Source organism: Onychomys torridus, chromosome 19 (genome assembly GCF_903995425.1).
Source record: "Onychomys torridus chromosome 19, mOncTor1.1, whole genome shotgun sequence".
NCBI lineage: Eukaryota > Metazoa > Chordata > Mammalia > Rodentia > Cricetidae > Onychomys > Onychomys torridus.
The window spans coordinates 34197477-34221853 of record NC_050461.1 but is presented as its reverse complement, the minus strand read 5'-3'; the positions used below and the strand labels follow the sequence as shown (position 1 = coordinate 34221853).

The window sequence follows — 24377 nt, the reverse complement described above, 5'->3', positions numbered from 1 at the left end:
GGCCACTGTTTTAGATGTGAATAAATTGATGAGAATAATTTAGTAGTTCAGCTTGCTGACTCTGCTGAAAATTCAGGTCCCACCCAACTCAGACATTCCTGGAGAATTATTTGGAAGTCTATGAAGTGAAATAAGAAGATTCATTCTATTTTCCCCCTAAATTAGAATCACCCTTGTTCATGTGTCTAGAAGAAGGGGTTATGGATTTTTTCAAACTCCAAATTTAGAATTTAGGGAACTTTAATCAAATTGTCTTATGAATTTCACTATTAATCCAGGTGTTTGTCATACTTATTTTCTCCTCAATCTCTATTTCTTAAATTTAAAACTTTGTGTAGGATCCTATTACAGTATTTTATGATAACACTCCTCATTTTAAATAAATATAAAATAAGTAACTGAAAAAATGCAATCTCATTTTTCTCTGATTATGAGAGGAATATGTATTTCTGGAAGAGAAAACAGAAAGAAGAAAGTAAAAATCACCAAGAAATGAGCCATGTGCAAATGTTGGCATATTTTTATAAACATATGTGAGATCTTTTCAAATATGTCATTTTCCAATCAGCTTCTGTTTAGTAGACTGTAAACATTTGTGAACCTGCCTCTGTCAGCTCCTCTGACAGGAAAAAAACCAACTCCCACAGAGAAAAGTGAAATCCACTGGTGGGAGACACAGATCTGACTCTCTTTTGTCACAGGAGTGATTCCACTTCTGTCTTCTTTAGGGACCAGCTTACAAGGGTCTCCAGTCATCACCACCACACGCTCCTCCTCCTTACCAAAGAACACAGGTCAAGTGAGGAGATGAACATGTGATACCTCCTGCCAGAGCAGCAGGACATTGAGAAGCACTATGGAAATGCTACGAATTGTAACACTTTCAATGTTTAATTACATGTTTTTACAGCAAGTTCTAGAAGCATTGGTTCAAAGGCATTGAAGTCGTTTAATATCCAAAAATGAAACAAACTAAATGTATTGTAAAACAATTGTAATATCTGAAACTGTTCAAAAGGAGTAATTTTTGTGTAGATGCCATGTACAAGAAATAGTCTCTATATACACATGGTCTCTGAGAATTAAACTCCATAAATAATTTTCTATTTCACCATGGCTAAGCGCTCACACTCTGGAGTTCTGTCTTAGAGGTTTGAATTCTGACTTATAAACTGGAGAACAGGGGTGAATTACTTGGTCTTTGTGGGTCTCAATTTCCCTGTGTTAAATGGCAGTGACTCCTTTCATAAGGGTTTTGTGGGGATTATTATATGAGCCAGTCTTCACAAAACACATGAGGCCATATGCAGTACCAGCGGATGTCAAACATGCTCGCTATGGTTATTATCATCATCATTATGGCTGTATTATGTGTATGCTATGATTGGGGCATATCAGTGGCTCCCCAAAACTAATGAAAGGTCCAGAGCCAGGCTTGGACTACCTTAGGACAAAATATGCTACACTCTCTCTACCTGCCACTCAGGTCCCGTGAGTTTATCGCTAGTGAGACAATGTCTTCTTAGAGACAGAATGTGAGCACTGAGCGAACAACTGGCTAGGGCCTTTGGAGGACTGAAGTAGGCTTCTCCAAGCTCATGATGCCAGAGCCAGGACTCCAAGGGGGAAGTAGAGGCTTCTGAAATGTGGTTGGAGAAAGGTGGACTCTGCCAATGAAGTTCAACTGCATTTATGGTGAACCTACAAGAAGGAAGACAGCTGCTGGGCACATTGATCTCCCTTGTGCCTTTGTTCAGGACAGTAAGAATGACATTAATATATACATATGTATATATGCATATGTATATAAATGTATATATGTAAAATCTCCATCCATACATGTGGTTACATTAGGCAGTTTGAGCATCTTTTCTAAGCTCACAAAATAAGTAGATTTAAACCTAGATCTGATTTGAAAAGCTCATGGTTGGTTTTTCTATGAGTTTCCTTTGCAGTGTGTGCAGAGGGAGGACAGCAGAGAGGAAACACTATGAACTTAGAACTCTGGGTGGGATGGCACGGTTGGGTTGCAAAGGGATTTTTAATTTCTAGTGGCCACCAGATGCTGTATTTGTAAGTGGTCCAGGCACCTATTACCCAGTGTTCCTTGCCTAAGCATGATACATATCAAGAATCCAGCATCCCGTGGGAGACATTAAGTACCCGTCATCTTAAGCTGATGTGGTGGCATTTGTTGGGTGCAGTGGCCAGGCTGTCTTTCCCTTGGGACTTTGCTTCGTAATTCCATTGCTTCCTCCCAAGGTTAGTTAAAAGTAATAAACCTCTCCAGCATAAGCTGTCTTCAGTGTTTTTGATCTTAGCCATTCTGACAGGTGTAAGGTGGTATCTCAGAGTCATTTTGATTTGCATTTCCCAGATAATTAGGGATGTTGAGCAATTCCTTAAATGTCTTTCAGCCATTTGAGCTTCCTCTGTTGAGAATTCTCTTTTTAGTTCTATAGCCCATTTCTTAATTGGATTGTTGGGCATTTTGATGTCTAATTTCTTGAGTTCTTTATATATTCTGGATATCAGCCCTCTGTCAGATGTGGGGTTGGTGAAGACCTTTTCCCATTCTGTAGGCTGTCGCTTTGTCTTGTTGACCATCTCCTTTGCTCTACAAAAGCTTCTCAGTTTCAAGAGGTCCTATTGATTGATTGTTTCTCTCAGTGTCTGTGCTACTAGTGTTATATTTAGGAAGTGATCTCCTATGCCAATGTGTTCAAGACTACTTTCCTACTTTCTCTTCTATCAGGTTCAGAGTAACTGGATTTATGTTGAGGTCTTTGAGACCAAGATTGGAAAAAGCACAGGGACAAATAGCCAAACTAATGGAAACACATGAATTATGAACCAAAAGCTGTGGAGCCCCCAACTGGATCAGGCCTTCTGGATAAGTGAGACAATTGAATAGCTTGAACTGTTTGGGAGACACCCAGGCAGTGGGACCGGGACCTGTCCTCAGTGCATGAGCTGGCTGTTTGGAACCTGGGGCTTATGTGGGGACACTTTGCTCAGCCTGGAAGGAGGGGTCTGGACTTGCCTGTACTGAATCTACCAGGTTGAGCTGAATCCCCAGGGGAGTCTTTGCCCTGGAGGAGATGGGAATGGGGGGGAGGGGCTGGGGAGAAGGCAGGGGCAGGAGGGGGTAGTACAGGGGAACCCATGGCTGATACGTAAAATTAAAACACAAATATCCGTATAAAAAATAAAATTTGAAAAAAAGTAATAAACCATCCTGAAGCCCCAAACCAATTTGATTTGCTAGTTAGGAAGAAAACAAGATCTTGTTGATTGTCTAACTCCAACATCTTTGTTTGACAACACAAACTGTTGTTTAAAAAGGGATGGTCTTCATTTCCAATTATATAGGAGAATAAGGGCCATATGCATATTTTTTCAAAAATCAACTCTTTTTTTTTTTTTTTTTTAGCTGTTTTTGAAAGTTCCAGTTGAACAAACTAAGGAAGACCATGGAAGGAGTGCATCCCTGTGAAAGGAAGAAGTAAAGCCACGAACCCACCTGCCATGGTAAATCTCTTAGATCTTCTACAACTTTAAGAGTGGGTAAGCAATGGGAGGAAATAATCCCTCATTTTGTTTATTAATGAAGTCACAAGAGATAAGCTCTGCCTATTGTGGGTAGGAGGTTGAATCTAATTTCATTGAACAAATAAGCCATTCTAGCTCAATGACTCATAAGGTGACTTCAGTCAAAATAAACCTAATTTATTCCTCTTTCCCTTTATACCCCACTGTTTCCGGAATCCAAAGAGGCCACTGTACCAGAAATACTCCAAGTGGGTTAGCATTTTGCTCAAGATATGGTGTGATGAGAATTGTTATCTCTCTCTGTGCTATGAGCAGGTGAGGTGGGTGTGATGTAAGCAGCCAATTCTGTGTTGAGCCTATGACACGGCAGGGGTGAGGTCCAGGAATTGGAGTGTCCAGATAGCTTCTAGCTAGGGGATGACTGACTGCTGGTGAATCTTACTTTGTGGGTATATCACCAATGATTTTATAGTGCTTTTCTAAATCATGAATGTAGAGTAGCCATTGAATGAACTAATCACTGATTTTGTGATATACGCTGTTGCCAGATGGCTCATGAAGAATCAAGATTTCCAAGTACAGGAAATTCTACGTGTGTATATGTGGTGTGTGGGATGTATGCTCACAAGCATGTGGGTGTGTGCCCTCATGGTTGCACATGGGGAAGATAGAGAATGACTTTGAGTGTCCTCTACCATTCTCTGCCTTGGGACAGGGTCTCTCAGGAAACTGGAAGCTTGCTAGGCTTTTTGGGGGGAACTATGCTGGCTGGCCAGCAGGCTCTCAGGATTCACCACCTCTCCGCCCCACAGTGCCAGAGTACACAGCCATGCCTAGCTCTTTATGTGGGCCCAGGGCATTCAAACTCAGTACCTCGTGCTTATAGAGCAAGAGCTCCTACCTACTGAGGCCCCTCTCTAGCCCCTAGTGGAATTTCTTAAGGAGGCTTCTCATCTTCATCGTGGTCCATTATTTCCACCACTCTTCCAGACATATCCATTTGACTTTCCTTCTAACTCTACTGGTCCTTCCCAAGCTCACCATCTCTCCCCAGTGCTTCTTACTGCACTATCATTGCCAGACTCAAGATGGCCGGAACCACCCCCTGGCTCTCCCACTGCTCGCTCTCCTCAAGTTACACTTCTGCTTCCACGGACCATCTCCCATTCATACTTTTATTTCATCTGCACCATCATCTGTAACCTGATTACGTTTCTCTTTAGTCACGGTTTCTCCTACATACGGGTGTCAATCATTTTTCAGAGGCCCTTGTGAGATCATGCACAGCTCTTTTTCTTGAGACTCTCTAGTGACCCTCTTTGCTTAATGAATCAAGTTTAGACTCCTTGTTTTGATGTTCCGAGAGGTTCACTTTCTCTCCAGTCAACATGTTTTCATTGTTCATCTTTAGCCTTTCTTCTTACTCAGTGATCTCAGTCTCTGTCTGTATGGCAGACCAATCTTATTTAAAAGCAGTGCATACTTGACCATATGTTTCAGGGTTCAGCATAAGATCACATTATTGCCCTCTCTTGCTTAGGACACTCTATTTTTATGCCGACTATTTTAGAAAAAGGTTATTAGGTTACCTATTTATTTGCAAGACCCTTGATGTAATGTACCCTTGCCTTGGCGACAAGATGGTTAGCTCTTTTAGCATAAAGTAATAGCTCTGATTCATCTCTAGCCTTCAGATCTCCAGACAGAAACACTAACTGTTGTCATTTGAAGAAGAATTATAAGGATATATTTTTGTTGTTGTTGATTACCCCACCCAGTCCTTGCTGCCTGAGACAGAAACCACCAATCATACAAAAGTCACCCATCATATCAAAGCTATCTCAGGCTAATGGCTGTTGACGTGGTCCAGGATACCACGGGCTCATCATTTTCAGCATACAGTGGGTGTTTGGTGTGTCAAATGAATGAATGATAACTTTGAGGGAATATCGGGCTCCCAGATCCAATTTTCTATTTTCTTCCACTCAGATAAACAAAAAAAAAAAGGTGAACCGGTTTAATGATATCAGCCAGGCTAACAAGAGGTGATGGACACTTTCAGTCTTAGCTTAGGAGGGTGAAAAACATTTGATTTTGAAGATGGTTTTTCTAAAACATCTAGGTGTCTGGAATTATATTTTTCCCCTGACTTCTCTGCTCTGAGCTTACTTGAATAACTTGACTTTCAGTAACACTTTTATCTAGTCAAGTTCAGCTGTGGCGACTCTTCCCTGGTTTTACATCTTGAAGCATATTCTATAAGGACAATTAAAAACTGGCCTCAGCCTACAGCCTCTCTTTACTTCTCTGTTACTTCAGTCCCTGCTCACTGTCTTGTCCTCAGTTCTTGATGTCCCAAGACAGAGTTCTTCAGTCTGTAACACATCTGAATCATATAGAATTGGTATGTATCCTACATTATATATGCTTATTATTACATGCCCATATATTATTATGGGTATCATAAATGTCAACATTTATTTGCATATATTTCTGTAAATTTCTCAAGGGCAGTATTGTCTCATTCATCTTTGCACCCTGACATGCTGTCTACTGTAGGAGCTGTTCCATTGATGTCCACTGATAGAAGAGTGATGTAGGGGTTGGGGATTTAGCTCAGTGGTAGAGCACTTGCCTAGCAAGCACAAGGCCCTGGGTTCGGTCCATGCTTCGGAAAAAAAGTACAAAAAGAGTGATGGGGAAGAAACGAAACATTCAGGGCCCTGTCTGCTCTGGCTTCCACCATGAAGTGGCATTTTGGTGGCTAACCCTTCTCCTGGTCTGGCACTTCCGCAGCTGAAGAGCTGGGGAATGTGTGGCCAGAAGCCCTGAGTGCCTATCCCGGAGCACCAGCCAGCTGAGCCAGGAAGTACCACAACCACAAACAGAGCCCTGCCTTTCTTCTGGAGGAAGGTCAATATTGAACTTTGAAATTGTGGAGTGTTCACCTGGCACTCCTAAGAGTGAGAAGTCAGTCCCAAGGAGTCCCAGCTGAGGTCTTCCTTCTCTGCTTGGGGAGTAGTGAGCTGGCATGGGGTGAGAGTGCATCCTGTCTGCAAGACTGCTTGTAGAGTGACATTCTACTCCAGGGTCTTTACATGCCCTGTGTGGCTCTCATAGGTGACACTGAAGGGCATTTGACAAGATTACTTCAAGTCTGTCAATACCTGCTGGGAATTCTATCTTAGACAATGAGCTTTGCAGGCAAGCTGCCTTTCCATCTTTACAATGGTGGTGGTGGGGATATTAGGCACTATCAGATGGTTTCTAACAGGGTTGGTGGCCTTTGCCCAAAGTCCTTCAGTGAATGCATTTTATAGGTCAAAGAAAGGATGACTACAGGGCATTAGCCAGCAAGTTTTTGTTGTTGTTTTGTTTTGAAGCAGTTAAGTCTCTGGGTAATTTTTAAATAAAATAGTTAATTTATAAAACGTACATACATTTTGATTCTCCTTTGGAAAGAATAAGCATCTACTTTTGTAACTCTACTAAAATGACCTCATGACTGTGCAGCCAAAAGGGCCCAGCCTGGAGAAGCAAATCCAGTGGAAGAAATTTTAAGATGAAGATTAGCAAATTAACAAGGCGGGAAAAGCCAGACAACCCATTAACCTACTGCTGCTGAGCTAGGCTGGTTCGGAGCACCCAGCCTGTCCCCTGGTTGAAGTAGAAGCCTTGGGTTCCCGAATGTTCCCCAGTCCCTGGGAATGTTTTCTTTGCATGTCACTTCCTCTGCTGAGCGAGTGTGGAAATCACATTGTGTTGTTCTGAGATGGTTGCCATGGGAACATCGCAACCTAGTCATTATCTACTCAGGCTACTGATTATATTAAATCAGGAGACAGAGCTGAGGAAGGGCAGCTATGGGAGCCAGGAGCCGCCTCCTCTCGGAAGATTGTGATTCCTGGGCTACTTTCCCCTCTCTGTTGGTGTCTTTGAACACAGAATTTTCTCAACACTTGTCTCTCCTGTTTTCCCTTCAACAGAGCTAGGGAATGAGATCCATCCACAGGACGTCAGCATTGGATGATAGAGCTGTTCCATTTCCTCTGCTCCAACCCTCCTACAGTTAGTTCTCTGTCTTAGCTCTTCCCCGGCATAAAAATAATTGCTCCCCCTTCTCTTGCTCTGTTCTCCCCTCCATGTTTAGGTGTAAAGATAACTCTTTTTAAAGACCCATGTGCCCCGAGTCCCGCACAATGGTGCTAAGAGACTCCATTTCCTGCTACTTTCCCAGAGAAACTTCTAGAAACTCATACAGATGTTTCTCGTCTACTTGTGGAAATGGAAACAGGAAACAAAATTGGCTCCTGACAAATACTTTTGTCTCATGTATTTCAACTGATCTGGATGATCTCTTATGAGGAAGAGTTTGAGATCTTTATTCCTGGAATATTATACTCTATTATTATTATGAATCATTATGATGACAATGACTGGCAAATGTTTATCGTGATACAAATGTACCACAAAATGTATCATGTGGTACGAGATGATGTTTTGAATTAAATATAGATTGTGGAATGGCTAAATGTGGCCAGTTCACATCTGCATTACAAACTGACTTTTCTGTGCTGTGAACACTTTAAATTTATCCTCTCAGTAATTTTCAAGTATGTAACAATTTTTTTAAAAAAGATTTTTAATTTTAAGGATGTGTATATGTGTGCATGTATGTGTGTATGTGCACACAAGTACAGGTGCTTGTGGAAGCCAGAAGATGGTGTCAGATCCCCTGGAGTTGGAGTTATAAGTGAATGTGAACTTACTGATATGGGTGCTGGGTCCTCTGTAAGAGCAGTACATGCTTTTAACTACTGAGCAACTTACCAGCCCCGGTACACTCGTTCTTAATGGCAGTCACTATATTGTACTTCTTAACTTCTTTTTTTTTTAAATTGATTTTATTGATTTATTTTGCCTGCTTGCCTGCCTGCATGCATGCATGCATGTGCACCAGTTGTGTCCCTGGTGCCTGCAGAAGAGGGTGCGGGATCCCCTGGAACTAGATCACAGATGGTTGGTGATGCATTATCAGGTGAGTCCTGGGAATCAAATCCACTTCTCTGGAAGAGTGCTCTGATCCACTGAGCCATCTCTTCAGCCCTTGCACTTAATCTTATATGTCATGTTTGAGTGGCATTGTGTTGAGTACTCTTTTGTGGGCAGACATTTACAATTGACTGGTCTGTAATTTATTCTTCAGACCAGAACAGACTAAAAGGGAAACTCCTGTAATGACTAAGGATGCCTGACCAAGAAAAATAAGAAAGAAAATTAGGAGCATGAGAGACAAATCAGGTGTTTAACTGTTTTGTTACGTAGGCTATAGGACCGTGGTACAATACAGTGACTGCCGTAAAGAAAAGATGTGTTGGGGCTGGTAAGTCGGCTCAGTGGTTAAGAGCATGTACTGCTCTTACAGTACCTTCCTCCATGAACATGGAAGGGGATTTTTTTTTCCCCAGAAAAAATGTGTGTGTAATTAAGAATAATTGTTTCTAATTGTAATTAAGAATAATTACAGTTTTTATACCTAGATCAATAAGGAAGTTTTTTTTTTTTTTTCTTTTTGTGCTTCTGTTGTGTGTAAATTCAATCAGTGTTAATTTCATTCTTAAAGGATGGTTCTAGAAGGTGGGAAGAAGAGGACGACACAAAGGACAGTGGCCTGGACTGAAAGTGTTCATGGAGTCATAAAACCCTTCTAAATCTGCTTAGAGGTATCTACAACAGGGGGTGGTAACTTCTTCCTATCGAGGGCCCTTAGCAGCAGGTAAGTTTGGCTTTGTGGATCATGTGGACGTCACTGTAGCTGCCCTGCACATTTTGCATGGCGGAGGCCCTAGATGGCATATCAGGAAATGGTCATGGCAGCATTCCAGTAAGATTCTATTTCCAAAAGGAGGCAGGGGACAGATTTGATACACTGGCTGTCATTTACCACCTCTGCTGTCTTATCCACAAATACCATTTGGACAGAGACAGCTTATTGTAGGTATTAATTCTGATGTCCCCCATCTGCTGTGACAGGTTGGACAACGTGGAGGTGCAGTGGACCTTCCTATTCAATGTGTATGTTTCCCCCTTATGCACAGGCCAGAGTTTCAAGGCAGGCATTGAAGTAGGTGGTAAAGGAGAAGCAGCCGGGAGCATTGTGGGTAGGGAATGGCGGTTACGTGGGGGATCCATTAAGCATTTTAATAGAAAGGTGGTGGAAATGCAGACTAGGAATAGGAGCTTTAGTGATTCGGTTTTTTTTCCCCTACATTGAATTTGTTTTAAAGTTTAAATTTATAAATGATTTATTTTTATGCCTTACATCAGATTCTGTCTCGGGAGAGAAAGCAAAACTATGTTCATTTGAGTAAAATGGCCGTGGGGCTGTGTCTATCTTGAAAGAAATGGACACAAAATACGTACTGCAAGGGACTGAGGAAATGGCCAGAGAGTAAAGTACTTGTCACACCCGCGTGAGAACCTGATTTGTTTGGTATGTTTTTGAAATCAGTCCTCACTATGCAGTCCTCACAGGCCTGGAACTTCTTATCGAGACCTGGCTGGCATTGACCTCACAGAGATCTGCCTGTCTTCACCTCCCAAGTGCTAGGACCTGAGTATGATCTCCAACACCTCTAAAAAAAGCCAGGGATAGGAGTGCCTGCCTGTAACTCCAACACTGAGGAGGCGGAGACAGAGGATTCGCAGGGCTTATTGACCAGTCAGCCTAATCAGTACATGAGAGGCAGGGGCAAGGGATGTAAATGAGAGATGCCACCTAAAAAAACAAGAGTGGGGAGCAATTGAGAATGATACCCAGCACTGACCTCCAGTCTACACACACACACACACACACACACACACACACACACACACACACGCATGCTTGCACACGAACAAACATGTACACACACATACATATAAAGCATATATTGAAAAAGAATACATCAAACTAGTTAGGCAGTTACTACATAGAATCGCAATTGGTGGGTACAATCAAAGTTTTAGGAGAAACTTCCAAGAAGTTCTAAAATGCCTCTCTTTAGGCAGAAAACACATCTTTAATTATACAGGCAAACCTCAAGGAGGGTGTGAAGAGTTGAAAGACAGTTAAGTAGATGGTAGACTCTATAAAGGAGTGGCGATGTGATACACGTAATATGCTTTATGTGACTGGGCTTTGCAGAGATGCCCACATACCTATCCCCACCTGGTGACAAGCTGCTGTGGTTGCTGAGTTAGGAAGCTGCAGAGGGATCTGAACAATGGTAAGGGGGTTCACGCTCCGACTCCCACTGTGCAGGCATTGTAGAGAGGGGTGGATTGCATCAGGAATAAATACAAACCTCACAGTTCTTCAGGCACTCTGTGCTGTTCGGGTAAAGGCAGTGATGGCTTACATTTACAGCTATGTACTGCAGCCTTTTGTCAGAGGAGTACTTAATGTCATTGGTAAGTTAACTCTGTAGTTACAGAGTAGCTGGTAACTATAAAGAACTGTTGAGTTTAGGACCTTTGTAGTTTAGTTAGGGACATATCTTATACATCTAGGAAACTAAGGCCGCTCAAATAACCTAGTACAGTGAAGGAAGATTAGGACTGTTAAAGTATATTAGGTAAAAAGGGAAAGTAGTGAGAGAATTATCTAGAACATAGTCCTAAGGAGAATGGAAAGGGAATTGCAGGGTGGGTGGCCAATGTTTTTACTGGATGAGTGGATAGTTTTGAGTAACATGTATAGGGAAATGGAGGTGGAGATCAGACAGGGCCCAGGCATCAGAAAGCCCCTTGAGGATCTCCTGCAGAGGGTAAGAGGGAGACCCACTTACAGATGATCCTTCAAATACGACCAGTATATAGAAATGATGGCTATCTGCAGTCTATACACACACACACACACACACACACACACACACACACACACACACACACAGAGAGAGAGAGAGAGAGAGAGAGAGAGAGAGAGAGAGAGAGAGACATACATAACACATATACACACACATACATACACACACACAAATACACATGTTTCTCAGATTAAAAAGGAAAACAAATGATTTTTAAAAATTTATTTTTCCCATGCAGAGACCTTTGTTAGAGACAATTAACTACTCCATACTCCACCACAAAGACCGTCACACTTAGTAGTGATGTTTGTGAGCCTTGGGGTTGAATTAAGGACCATTTAGAACCTTGGCTTTATAAAGAACTAATTCCCAGTTTTCTCATTGGTTCCTCGATTATATTAGAAACCATGAAATAGCATCAATCTACGGTTGGAAAGTGGCTTTTTAGTAATTTTCTTCCCGGGACTCAGTGGGAGAGTTCTGGTATAGATGAATAATGTCCTGCTTCGTGGAACCTCTCTCCTGGTGACCTAGACATTTATACAGCCAGGAGACTGCCAACAGTGTAGCTTATGTGGGGAATTAGAACAGCTTGTATGGCATCATAAGGAGAGGTCAGAGGTACCACCTGAGCTCCCACAGGATACATTCAATGCTGCATTGGCCTAGCTCCCACAGGCTGCGCTCAACACTGCATTGGTCTAGCTCCCATAGGCTGCATTCAATGCTGCATTGGACTAGCTCCCATAGGCTGCGCTCAACATTGCATTGGTCTAGCTCCCACAGGCTGGTGCTCAACACTGCATTGGTCTAGTTTCCACAGGCTGCGCTCAACACTGCATTGGTCTAGCTCCCATAGGCTGCATTCAATGCTGCATTGGTCTAGTTCCCACAGGCTGCATTCATTGCTGCATTGGTCTAGTTTTCACAGGCTGCGCTCAACACTGCATTGGTCTAGCTCCCACACATTGTATTTGATATTGCATTGTCTAGAGGTGGCACAGTGTTGAGTTTTACAAAGTGTTGGCGGGGGTAGTGGTGGTGGTGGGGTGGGCATTTGCTTCTAGTCTTGAAGAAGTTTTTCTGTCTCTACACCTTGGAAGAGCTGAAAAAACAGGCCCTGAATGATGGTAGGAGAAACACAAACATGTCCCTCTTCCACTGGCCTTTCACCGATCTTAGGGTCAGAAATAGCAAAGTCTAAATTTTCCTAGTCATTTCCAGGGGTTGAGGCAAATCAGATTACCGCCTGTGCGGAGCTTGTTTATGTCAGAGGAAAGTAATACCCTGTGGATACCATCCAGCACTTTGAAATTTATAGATGGGCAGGGATGTGAGGCCCAAACAACAAAATCCTTGGGGTGAATTGTGCAATCTATTATTGGCGGCTCCTTCCATCCACCACAAGTCCGAGGTGAAGGATCACCATGAGAGAAGATATAAAATCTGGAGACACGGCCTGTCACGGGTTTGAATTTCCTAAGGAACGTAAGATTAAGTAACAGTGGAAGGAGATGATGCCCTACCAAGTGCATCACAAAAGTGGGAAGGAAGCAGCCGTGTGGATGGGAAAGACTTCCCTTTAATGATGGGTCGTTAAGAATGTAAAAATAGGGTTCACAGGAGAACAGGAGTATAAGAAGAGAGAGTTAGTGATGGGGGGGGGCGGGTGTCCTAGGATTTACCTGTGAAATTTAAAAAACTAAACAGCACTTCCCTTAGTCCTGCCTGCAGGTAGAGAATTGTTAGGAGGAACATCTTGTGTTTTCTTTTTCTTTAACTTTCTTTTTTCCTTCTTTTCTTCTTCTTCTTCTTCTTCTTCTTCTTCTTCTTCTTCTTCTTCTTCTTCTTCTTCTTCTTCTTCTTCCTCCTCCTCCTCCTCCTCCTCCTCCTCCTGGTCCTCCTCCTCCTTCTCTCTCTCTCTCTCTCTCTCTCTCTCTCTCTCTCTCTCTCTCTCTGGGACTAGGTCTCTCTACACAGCCCTGGTTGTCCTGGAAGTCACTATGTAAACCAGGCTGGTCTCCAAAGACCAGAGACCCTCCTGTCTCTGCTTCCCTCATGCTGGCATTACAAGCTACTGCTTGTTTTCAATGCTAATGTGAGAGCCTTGGGGTAGTGCTCAGAGTCCCTTCCCACATGAGGAACTTGAGAGACAAAGGCTTGAGTTCCAGTTGAGGGGACAGAGGGAGAGGAAGGAAGGCAGACCTTGCAAGGTTTTGAAGTTCACTGGGGTGGGGGGTGGGGTAGGGGGATGGGGGGAGGGGGAAATGAGGTGGTTTTGCTCCCCCCTAAAGAAAACATTTGTTTCTTTCCAGGTACACTTGGTTACTCACTGTTGAGTAGACGGAAGTCAATGAATGGGTAGGAGCCGCGGCGTTCGGCAGGAACCCCGGTCTGACCCCTTAGTCGTACATCTCCTAGAAAACAGAAAATCCAAACAAATGTTGGAAACCGTTGCCAAGGATATTCACTTTTCCTCGGCAAATCCTCCTAACCAGTTATGTCAGCGGAACCAACACAGGACATTAGGAGAAAATCCTCTCCTTTTCACCCCGCTGAAGAGTGTGCTGGATGGGAATGGGTGATTAATTACTGTGGAGCGTAATGGATCTGCCAAGACTACACGGGATCAACCACTCTCTTGTATTTACCTGCCCTGAAGTGAGAACTTCAATGGTTTCCATCATCATCTTATGCTCCCCAGAGCTGGAGACAAGGAGTAGCTGAACCTGGAGAATGGATGGTGTGTTCTGGTTGTAATACCTCCCTTAGTGGGTGTAATGGCCCAGTGCATTATTTTCTGATGGTGTCCACCTTCTTCGTCCCTAGGCTGTGCCGTTGGTGATCATTACAGCCTGTCAGCTCAGTGACAAGTAGTTTAGACTCCTACCTGCTCTTGCTCTTAGGACAGTCTGTAGCGTTTCCAATGCTTATATCTCTTTTCAGCTTCTTCTAGTGGCTGCCTTCATGTCCCTTTTTGGTGTGTATGTCCTGCCTTCCCAACCCAGGGAGGAGAGCAAGTAGAGAGGAGACAGAAGACTTGAGAATAAAGCAGACCTTGGAGAAACCTAGTTTGGACACTCACTACTTGTGTTATTTATCTTGGGAAGCATGTTTTTCTCTGCTTCAGGCATCCTGTCCAATGAGAAGGACTTGCTTTCAAGTGCCTCTGTCTGAGTGTCTAAAATGACTCTGGTTACTTGCCAGTGGCTGCTGGCCTGCCCTCTTCAGGACACCCACAGAGCAGGGGCCATGCATATGATGTGGTCTGCATTTCTCCATCACACTTTGTGTACCTTCTGGTCCTTGGTAGACACTAAGTGATCGCTCTGCCACTCATTGCGTATCACGTGGACTCCAAGGAGAGGTAGAAATGCATGATCAGGAATGGATTTCTGGAAGAACTGAGTCAGGGAAGGTTCTAGAACAATGGTTCTCAACCTGTGGGTCACGAACCCTCCAGGCCATCAGAAGACACAGATATTTACATTGATTCCTAATAGTGGCAAAATCATGGTTATGCAGTAGCAATGGAATAGTTTTATGGTTGGAGGTCACCACAGCATGAGGAACTCTGTTAAAGGGTCGCAGCATTAGGAAGTTTGAGAACCACTGCTCTAGACACATCAGTGCCAGGAACATGGGGCACCTCTCATAAGCCACTTTTCCCTAGAGTCACAGGAGCCTCCGCCTGGGAACAGAGAGGAGGGACAGTCTAATCTTTGAGGTCAGCCAGACCTGAGGGAGCACTCTGTCCACTGCTACCCTTGCTACTGACAAAGCAAAGATCCCCTTACAGGCAGGAGCTGGGGCTCTAACGTGCAAGCGTGCACACTTGGAACATTCTCTGCTTTGTACTTCATGTTGGTGCCCTAGGAATCCTGCTTTGTGTGATCTGATACTTCACTGTGCTTTGGTGTTGGGGATTCTTACAACTTAAGGACTAGAAAGGGTTAAGTTAATTTTTAAAATAGATAAAGGGAAGTCAAAGGATGAAGGAAAAGATGAAAAATTAACTAAAATATGACTTCCAACGTAGCCTGGCCTATTTAGCAATACTTCTGTGACAAAACACACATGCAGCCAATAGCTGAACCAAAGCCACTCAGAAGTAAAAGGTTTTTTTTTTTTTTCTATCTTGTATTATCTTGAACACCTACTTTTGTAACACTTCTGATTTCACAAACCTTTCTCAAAAACCACAGTGGTGGATTTTTTGTCATGTATCTTTCATTGGATGTTTACCATATCCTAAAGAGGAGGAATACTAATATAGTCCCTATTATATAAGTGAAAATACAGTGGCTCTAGGGAGAAAGGCTAAGAGACCACTACCCTTCATCCTGGAGCCTCAGTAAGGGCTCAGATCCCTCCCAAGCTCCCAGAAGAACATACCAGCTTTCCTTGAGTTCATGGTGCTTTCTTCTTGCAATGGGCAGACCTAGTGTCAAGTCTAGGTTCTTTGACTCATGTGCAGGACTTGCCTCAACACCATGTCTAACAGTTTGTAGACTTCATTTTCAAAATGAAATGACAAGCAGATCTCAGACCCCTATACTATGGAATTTGGACTTGCAGCAGCCTTTCAGAAAACAATAGCATGTGCATCAAAAACTCATCCAGTGCTAATGTAAATGAATTTATAGCTTGTAATTATGAGTGGCACACATGCATTAAAAATCTAAACCACAACCCATCAAAATGCAGAGAACAAGTGACCGCGTGGTGACCAACACAACTGATAAATCTACACTACAACTCCTGCACTTGGGAAAGGCTTGGGGGTCATAGTGGAAGAAGGGGCGGGAAGACTGTAAGAACCAGAGGAACAAGAACTTGCTGTGAGGTTTCATCTCCTGGAAATGTCAGAGAAGCTACACCCAGGAAGTCTCATCAACATGGCAGCCTAAACAAGACCTGAACAAGAACAACACAAATAGATATGCTAGCACATGGAAGTGGGGGAAACCTTACCAGGCCTCAACTCTAGACAAAGAACTACAAACAGGAATGTTGAGAGCAGAAGAAATCGTCTTCCCTAGGGAAGAACCCCTGAACTGGTTCTCCAGTTCCAAGAAATCAGATCTAAGATCATACATACAAGCAACATTATCTGGACTATGAAAGTTGTGTTTACATATTTAGGTGTGTGTGTGTGTGTGTGTGTGTGTGTGTGTGTGTGTAAAACAACAGTTAAAGAAACAAAAAACTTGAGATAGCACAAGACAAACTGCATGGGAAGAGCCGGAGGCAGGAAATGGAAAGAGGAAAATGACATAATTATATATTAATTAAAAAATATTAAAGAAAATCTATACATAGGTGTGCTGGCTGGTCTTCTGCCAGCTTGACACACAAGCTAGAGTTATCTGAAAGGAAGGAACCTCAATTGAGAAAATGCCTCCATAAGATCCAACTGGACGGCATTTTCTTAATGTGTGGTTAATGGGGAGGGTCCAGACCATGGTAGGCAGTGCCATCCCTGGGCTGATGGTCCTGGGTTCTATAAGAGAGCAGGCTGAACAAGCCATGGGGAGGAAGTCATTATGCAGTACCCCTCCATGACCTCTGCATCAGCTCCTGCCCTCTAGGTTGCTGCCCTGTTTGATTTCCTATCATGAATTCCTTCAATGATGACCAGTGAGGTAAAAGTGTAGCCAAATAAACCCTTTTCCTCCACAACTTGTATATCAGTCATGACTAAGATCATGGGTGAGACTGTAGGTGTTTCTATGAAGCTGTCTGGGTTTGTGGCTTTGTTGACCTGGTGTCATGCCTTGGGCTCTTCTCAGAGATTTGAGGCTAGCTATTTGAATTGACTTCTCTCTTAGTATTTTCTTTCAGTCTTGAAAGAATTGCTTTTGAATCTGTAGTTATGAGGGTAGCATTTTTCTCAGAATTTTCTGAGAAAAAAAATATTCTGTGTGATAGTGATGTTGGTTTTAAAACTTTGCACAGGGTTCATTTCTGTTGCCAATCTATGGATGTGAGGTGTAGAGATGCCTCACCATGGAAGCCTTTAGATTTAGTGAAATGAAAGAAAGCATTGCATAGCAGAGTCAGTAGAGGGGAGACACACTAGGAATTAGGGGATCCCTGTCCTGATAGGGCCAATGTGCTGTCATAGTGAAGTACACTAGGTAAGTCTGTAACCACTCTGAAGTTTAGTTTTATAACATTTAACTTACAGAATTACAGGAACTTTGCTCCCTTTATAAGATTTATTGTGATGACATTATGATATGTGAAAGTAATATGACCAACATTTATTGGCTACTTAGGCCCTGCTGAGCATTTTATATATGTTATCAATTATTATCAATTAAACAATTTGAAGTAGGTATTACTATTATTCATTATTATTGTTATTGTCATTATAACATTTTTGTGGCTGAGGAAATGAAAGCCAATGGAAATTTGATGTGTCCAAATAATACAGGTTAGTAAGAATTTGTGCTTAAACTCAGAGCTGACTCCGAGTCCATGCTCTTGACATCTTTCCTATATTATTTGCATTGAAAACCACACAAACTGTTAAATACTAGCCTTTCCTTGTCTATTGTATACTGTGATTCCTACATGATGATGAATAAGGGAAATGGCCATCATAATCCTGCCGACTGAATACTGGGGGATCTATCACCTTGACAGGATTCAGTCAAAGAGATGTTTATTCAAAGAGCATTTCAGTGAGGATGGCTGTAGGAATAAGATACTAACATCTGTTCTGGATCAACAGGTTATCTATTTCTTTCCAGTTTGAAATGGAAAACTATTACTAGAACAATCACTTGGCAGAATCAATGGGGTTTGTGATTTACTTATTTGAGTTCTCAGTTAAGCAGAATTTTCCTGGTGAGCCCTCGCTTTTGGGGAAAGAGACAACAGCAAACAAGTTGCTATGGAAGACATCTAAATAGAAAACAGAATAGAAAGCTTCAACAGGAGAGACCACAATGACCTTAGCACAGAGTCAGCTTCAGGCTTACAGCATGTGCAGCTACCGTTACAGTCTGGGGCGCTGAGGGCTCCTATTGACAGCCCTTAGAGGGCTTGCTTTTGGAGACAATTAAGCCATGTTGAAAACACCAGGAAGGCAGGAGGCAGCATGTATCTTTGAAAGTTTTCAACATGAATTTGAATAAAAACAAATTGGACACACCCTACCGCAGGCCTTCTTACTATTAGAGGAAGATGGACATCTTAAGCATATAGTTATCTATATGGAAAGTTATCTTTCTTTCTTCCCGCTTCCAAGAGCCCCTCTGATGGTGAATTGCTTCAGCATGCTGGTAAGAAGAGAAATAACCGAGTGAGGAAGTCCTTAGGAAAGCCAAGGCCACTGGGCTTTTGCCCTCAGGACAGAACAAGTGGTGTCCTTGTAGAGCTGTTCTTCCTGGCCCCCGGTCTGGGCAATCATCTGTTTACCTAGGGCCTTATATCCAAGCTAAACAATTATTTTGACTATTCATTAAGCCCTTGTTTAACTTCAGCAGCTTTATTTTATTTTTTTTCCTGGCAAAGGAAAGGTGCGGTGGAAGCCGGGAGGAAGCGTTGACAGCTCAGAGTCATGTCCTCAGTCTGTTCTCATTGTGTTCCAAAAGGAAGCAAACAGCAAGGGAATTCTTATTTTGAAAGGTCTGCTGCTCTTTTGCTCCTACAGAGCTGAAAACATAACATGTCGTCCTTGGTCCTGAAGGCTGCCGACGCAGGCAGAGGGCTGAGCTGAGTCATTCCGGGAGCCAAGACCCAGAGACAGTCCCTGACCCTCCCAGGGGACCCGGCTCCGGATGGACCTCTTGCCCACTTGGCCTCTCACACGGTGTCTGTTTAATAAAAGCCTGTGCTAGGGAGCAGACGTCGATGTGGCCTCTTATGTAACTGTCAGGGAGGGTGGAGCCGGACAGTGATGACAACTTACAGTGGCTGAAACATGGGCCATATGAGAAGAACCAGACTCCTGCCCCATCAAGTGGTGCCAAGGTCAGTTTCGGGTGAGCAGAGGGGTCTAAGGAAGGGACAGAGCAATAGCTGCTGTGATCCTAGTACATCTGAGAAGGAAGATGGCGGTGATGATCTTGCTGCATGCGGGTTTCAAGGAGCACGGGACAGTAGTGGCATCAAAACCATGAAATTCTAGAGCAACCCAAATGTGGTGGAGAAAGCAGTGCTCTGTTAGGAAGTCATTCCCTGGAGCATCCTGTGCATGTTACAAAGTCATGTCTCTGCTGTCTCCGGTAAAATGAAGACAGAGAGAACCAGAGTCCTAGACCTGAGCTCTCTCCACACAGCATTGCCTTCACTGCTGGGCTGTTGACTCTCAGAGTTCGTTAAAAGAGGGAGTTCTCCACTGATACTTAACCACCTTAACAAAGGGAGGGGCAGCTGTAAGATTTAATCACCCGTAGACTTGGGGGATAGTATAAACAGCCTGTATACATAACACAGGCAGAGAGCATTATCTGAGTATTATTGTCTTACATGTCTAAATGGTGAGGCTGATTAGACCCACATTTTCCCCAGAGAGTTTCGGTTTTCCGCTCTTCTTTAGGATAGGGTCTCATTATGTATCTCAGGTTGGCCTAGAACTCACTATGTTGTCCACAAGAGCCTCAAACTCAGAATGCTCCTGCCTCAGTCTTTTAACAACCGGGGTCATGGACACATGCTTTCATGCCCAGCTCCACCTTCAAGTTTCTTGAGTACGACAGGCTGTATCTGGTCACAGAGGACTGTCTATCAGAGTGCCTAAGTAGAAGCATCCTTCTTTATTGATTGCTCTGTTTCAGTAGCTGTGCATTTCTGAGTCACTGTTGAAAAACATTTATGTAGCCAAAAGAAACTCAAGTTAGTTGTCCAGAAACCCAGCTTTTTGACAGAAAGCAAAATAAAGTCTTCCTTGCATGCATGAAATAAAGGTCAGGGTTGGGGATTTAGCTCAGTGGTAGAGCGCTTGCCTAGCAAGCGCAAGGCCCTGGGTTCGATCTTCAGCTCCAGAAAAAGAAAAAGGACTATATTACCAAACAAGGCACTCTGCAACCTTAGCTTAGGGTTATTCAACGCCTGGTGACAAATCTGTATTTGGGGACTTGAATGCTGGGAAAGTCAGCATGGAAACAGCAGGACTTTAGCTGCCAGCGCAGGTAAGGCAGATTTTCAACCAGACTAGTAGCAACAGGAGCTACTCTTGTTTTTTCCAGCTTGATAGTGTTTCAGAGGAAAACAAGAGGGGCAAAAAAGAGTTCCAATCACCGGGGATTCAGGAGTCTAATAAAAAAAGATATTGAAACAGAAGCAGCGGGAAGGCCTAAGGAGAATTCCAATGAGCTGGTAAAGAACTTAAAAGAACATATAGAACAGGTCTCTTCCAAGGGTTGAGCAAAATAACCTGAGGTTATTCAGAGACCAAGCCACCATGGTCTGCCTTAAATAAGAAAGCTCACTGTTATAAGCTGTGTGTTACTTCTGGGACAATGCCTTTACCTCCAGAATCTCTCCAAAGCCAAGCCTGCTGCTGAATGTAGATGTTCTCTATATAAAGTGCTCAGCACAGCACCTAGCAACATGATACCTAGCATATAGTAAGTACTCAAAAAATTGCTCTTCTGATAGTCTGAGGTCCCTCCCCCTGTACCCTGAGACTGAGAAGCGGTCAGGACAACTTTACATAACAACCTCTCTTAGAGCTGGTAAGTGACTAAGTCATGTTAGATCAGGCAGCCCTGGGAGCTCAGTGTCCCTATTCTCAATGAGGATTACCCAGAATGCTGTTCAGGGTAATAATCTGGGCTTGATCTGCCAAATCTGTATTGCTCCTCTCTCTGCTGTGTGGTGACATATTGTGTACCCCAATAAAATTTACCTGGGTAGCAGAAGACAAAGGCAGGCACTAAATTAGACATAGAGGCCAGACAGTGGTGGCACTCACACCTTTAATCCTATCACTTGGGAGGCAGAGATCCAGATGGATCTCTGTGAGTTCAAGGCCACACTGGGCTACATGAGAGAAACAGAACCAGGCAGTGGTGACACACATTTTTAATTCCAGGAAGTAATATGGCAGGACACAGAAAGGTATATAAGGCGTGAGGAAACAGGAACTCGCTCTCTTGAGGCTGAATATTTTGTAGAGAGGTAAGTTAGTGGCTGGCTGTTCTGCTTCTCTGATCTTTCGGCTTCACCTCAATATGGGGTTTTTTTTAAAAATTTTTTTTGGTAAGACTTTTAAGATTTTCATTACACTGCTGGGCCACCTGGTTAAGAGAAGTAAGTATGAAAACTGTGCCCTGGACCCAGAATGTGGTCCCCAGTGCTTTTCCTTGGCATGTGTGCTGCGGCCCTTGGCCCAGGGGTGACTTAGAAGATTACTCTAGAATTTTCTGCTTTTAAGAATTGAGACTCAGTCGGCCAGTTCTGAAGCAGGCTTAGAGGGGTTTCTAATTCGGTTTGTGTCATTAAATGATCATGTGAAACATTAAACCAAATGTTAGAGTGTAGATGGGAAAGCAGAGACACAAAGGTACTAAGCTAGCTTCTTGGCTCTCTGATAATCGACAGGCCAGAAGAGAATGAGGTCAAGGAGTAAATACAGTATCCTCCAGAGAGAACCTAGCAGTGGCTCCAGGAGGTTTGGGTTCAGGTTCCTCTCTCAGAAGCACTGTGAAACTTCATGAAATTATATAGATAAATACCTCACAAATACTCCAGTTGAAAACAATTCCCACCAGTTTCCATCTGAATTAAAAGAAAATCATTTGCTTTTTAAGTCTGGTAACAATAAGTGTTGATATCGAATGTAAACACAGGCTTTGCATCAGAACAGCGACTGGAAGTATAATTTGAATCTTATACCAGGTTTCCAGAAAACAAGATTTCTGGGGATACAGATAAACAATTGAAACCAGAAGCGATACTTTCAGAAATCACTAGAAAGATGCCTTTCTATCTGATGATCATGTTAGCGTTCTGGTACACACACACACACACACACACACACACACACACACACACGCACGCACACATGCACACACACACACACACACACGCACACACACATTTATATATGGGAGAAGTTATAGGGAAGGAGAGAGATGAAAGAGAGGAGTAAGAAAGAGGAAGTCAGTGAATGAAATATTGGGAATGAGGGAGGAGAGCAAGCATCAGGGAAAGTCATATAAATGCGTCTATTAGATAGGTATATATGGCATGTATTTTGCATAGTTAAACACTTATGACATCCACAGAAAAACAGAATTCTTAAAAAGGAGTCAGTTCTTGCCCTCCATGTTATAAATCTTATTTAATGTAAGTGATGCTGATGGTACTTGATAGCTGTGGTAGGTGGATGTTGTGGTGAGAAACCTTGCAAATGGCCTTAGCCTATGGAGCTTGGCCTCCTGGAGGGGACAGTGCAGGATAGCCCTATTCAGAAACACAGCACTGCAGCTTTGGCTGGTGGGACAAAAGAGATCAATAGCATGTTATGAAATATGTAAGGACTTCAACCTTCCCAGAGGAGGGATGACCCACTAGGGGATGATTGCTGTAGACCAGGTGAGAAAGCAGGGGAGGGATGACTCTCTAGGGATGACTGCAGTAGACCAGGTGAGAAAGCAGGGGAGGGATGACTCTCTAGGGGATGAGGGATGACTCTCTAGGGGATGAGGGATGACTCTCTAGGGGATGAGGGATGACTCTCTAGGGGATGAGGGATGACTCTCTAGGGGATGAGGGATGACTCTCTAAGAGATGACTGAGGTAGGTGAGAGAAGGTGGTAGCTGAGAAGAGAGATTGCTGTTAGAGAGCCTGAGCCGACTTTAGAGATGTTAGTAAATAAACAGACACAATGCCACAGGGAGCTACATGGGAGGGCAGAGGGAGAGGGAGACATCAACGATGACTCTTAAGTTGCTGTCTTGTGCAGTGGATGACTGTGAATCACAGAAAAAGACAAGGCTAGAGAGACCTAGTTTGGAGAGAGAAGCTCACTCACTTGATTTTGGTTGCACTGAGGGCACTACTGAGATTTCAAAGAAAAATGTGCAGCAGTGTGGGCTCAGAGAGAACATTTGGGATGGCAAAATAACTGTATAAATCGAGGAAAGCTATGGAACATCCAAAGCAAAACGTTTGAGGGAAAAAAAAAATCCGTAAAGTTAACAACATAATGAAAAATCAGAAAATAATTTTAAGTAAATGCAAAAAAAAAAAAAAAAGTAATAGTACTACATGAAGCTGCTCATGAAGTGAATGGGGGGGGGAGGGGAGGACCAAACATTCAGCCTTTAGTAGTAACTCAAGCAGTAATTACTGTCTTGTAGCACACGGGGCTTGTAAGGAAGAGGAAGCCACGGTGTGGAAGGGGGAAGAAACTTCTATCACAGAAGAGAATGTGCCGAGATGAAAGAAACAGGATTCAGGCATGGCTTGGGTGGGAAGGTGCAAGGTCCAGACCTGAGTTTAGACTCCTGGAACCCAGGCAGAGCTGGTTTGCATAATGAATGTCTATAATCCCAGAATGTTTACTGTGAGATGGGAGGTGGAGGTGGGAAGCATTGACAGGAGAAGCCCGGGAGCTCCTGGGCCAGCTAGTCTGGTGTGCACAGTGGAGAACAGGAGACTCTGTCTCACACAAGGTAGAAGTAAGGACTGATACCTGAGATGGTCCTCTTCCTGTGTTGTAGACACAGGCATGGCCACAAGTGCATGCTTGTGCACATTCTTAGTTAGACACATACAATTTTAAAATAGGAAGAATTTAGGTAGGAAGATGTCACAATGAAACCCACTATTAGTTTGCTAGCTTGAAAAATTTAAAAATACTGAGATTCAAATAAAAAGAGAAGGTGGAATAGTGACTGGAATCCATTAGATTCTGTGGCCATCACGTCACCTGGAGAACCCGGAAGGCTCTACTCAAAGGGCTGATATGCAGATCCCCAGTGATAAATGGATTATTATTTTAATGTGTATTTTTA

General features: G+C 43.2%; 1 protein-coding gene across 2 annotated transcripts in view; it reads right to left on the bottom strand.

Annotated features, from left to right (window-relative positions):
- Pde7b (phosphodiesterase 7B) overlaps positions 1–24377 on the bottom strand; it is a 309660-nt gene that overhangs the window by 66943 nt on the left and 218340 nt on the right. For both annotated transcript variants that reach the window (XM_036168952.1, XM_036168953.1), the window contains one exon: positions 13733–13816. In XM_036168952.1, the coding sequence (XP_036024845.1) occupies positions 13733–13816 (84 nt within the window). The remainder of the gene's footprint in view (positions 1–13732; positions 13817–24377) is intronic.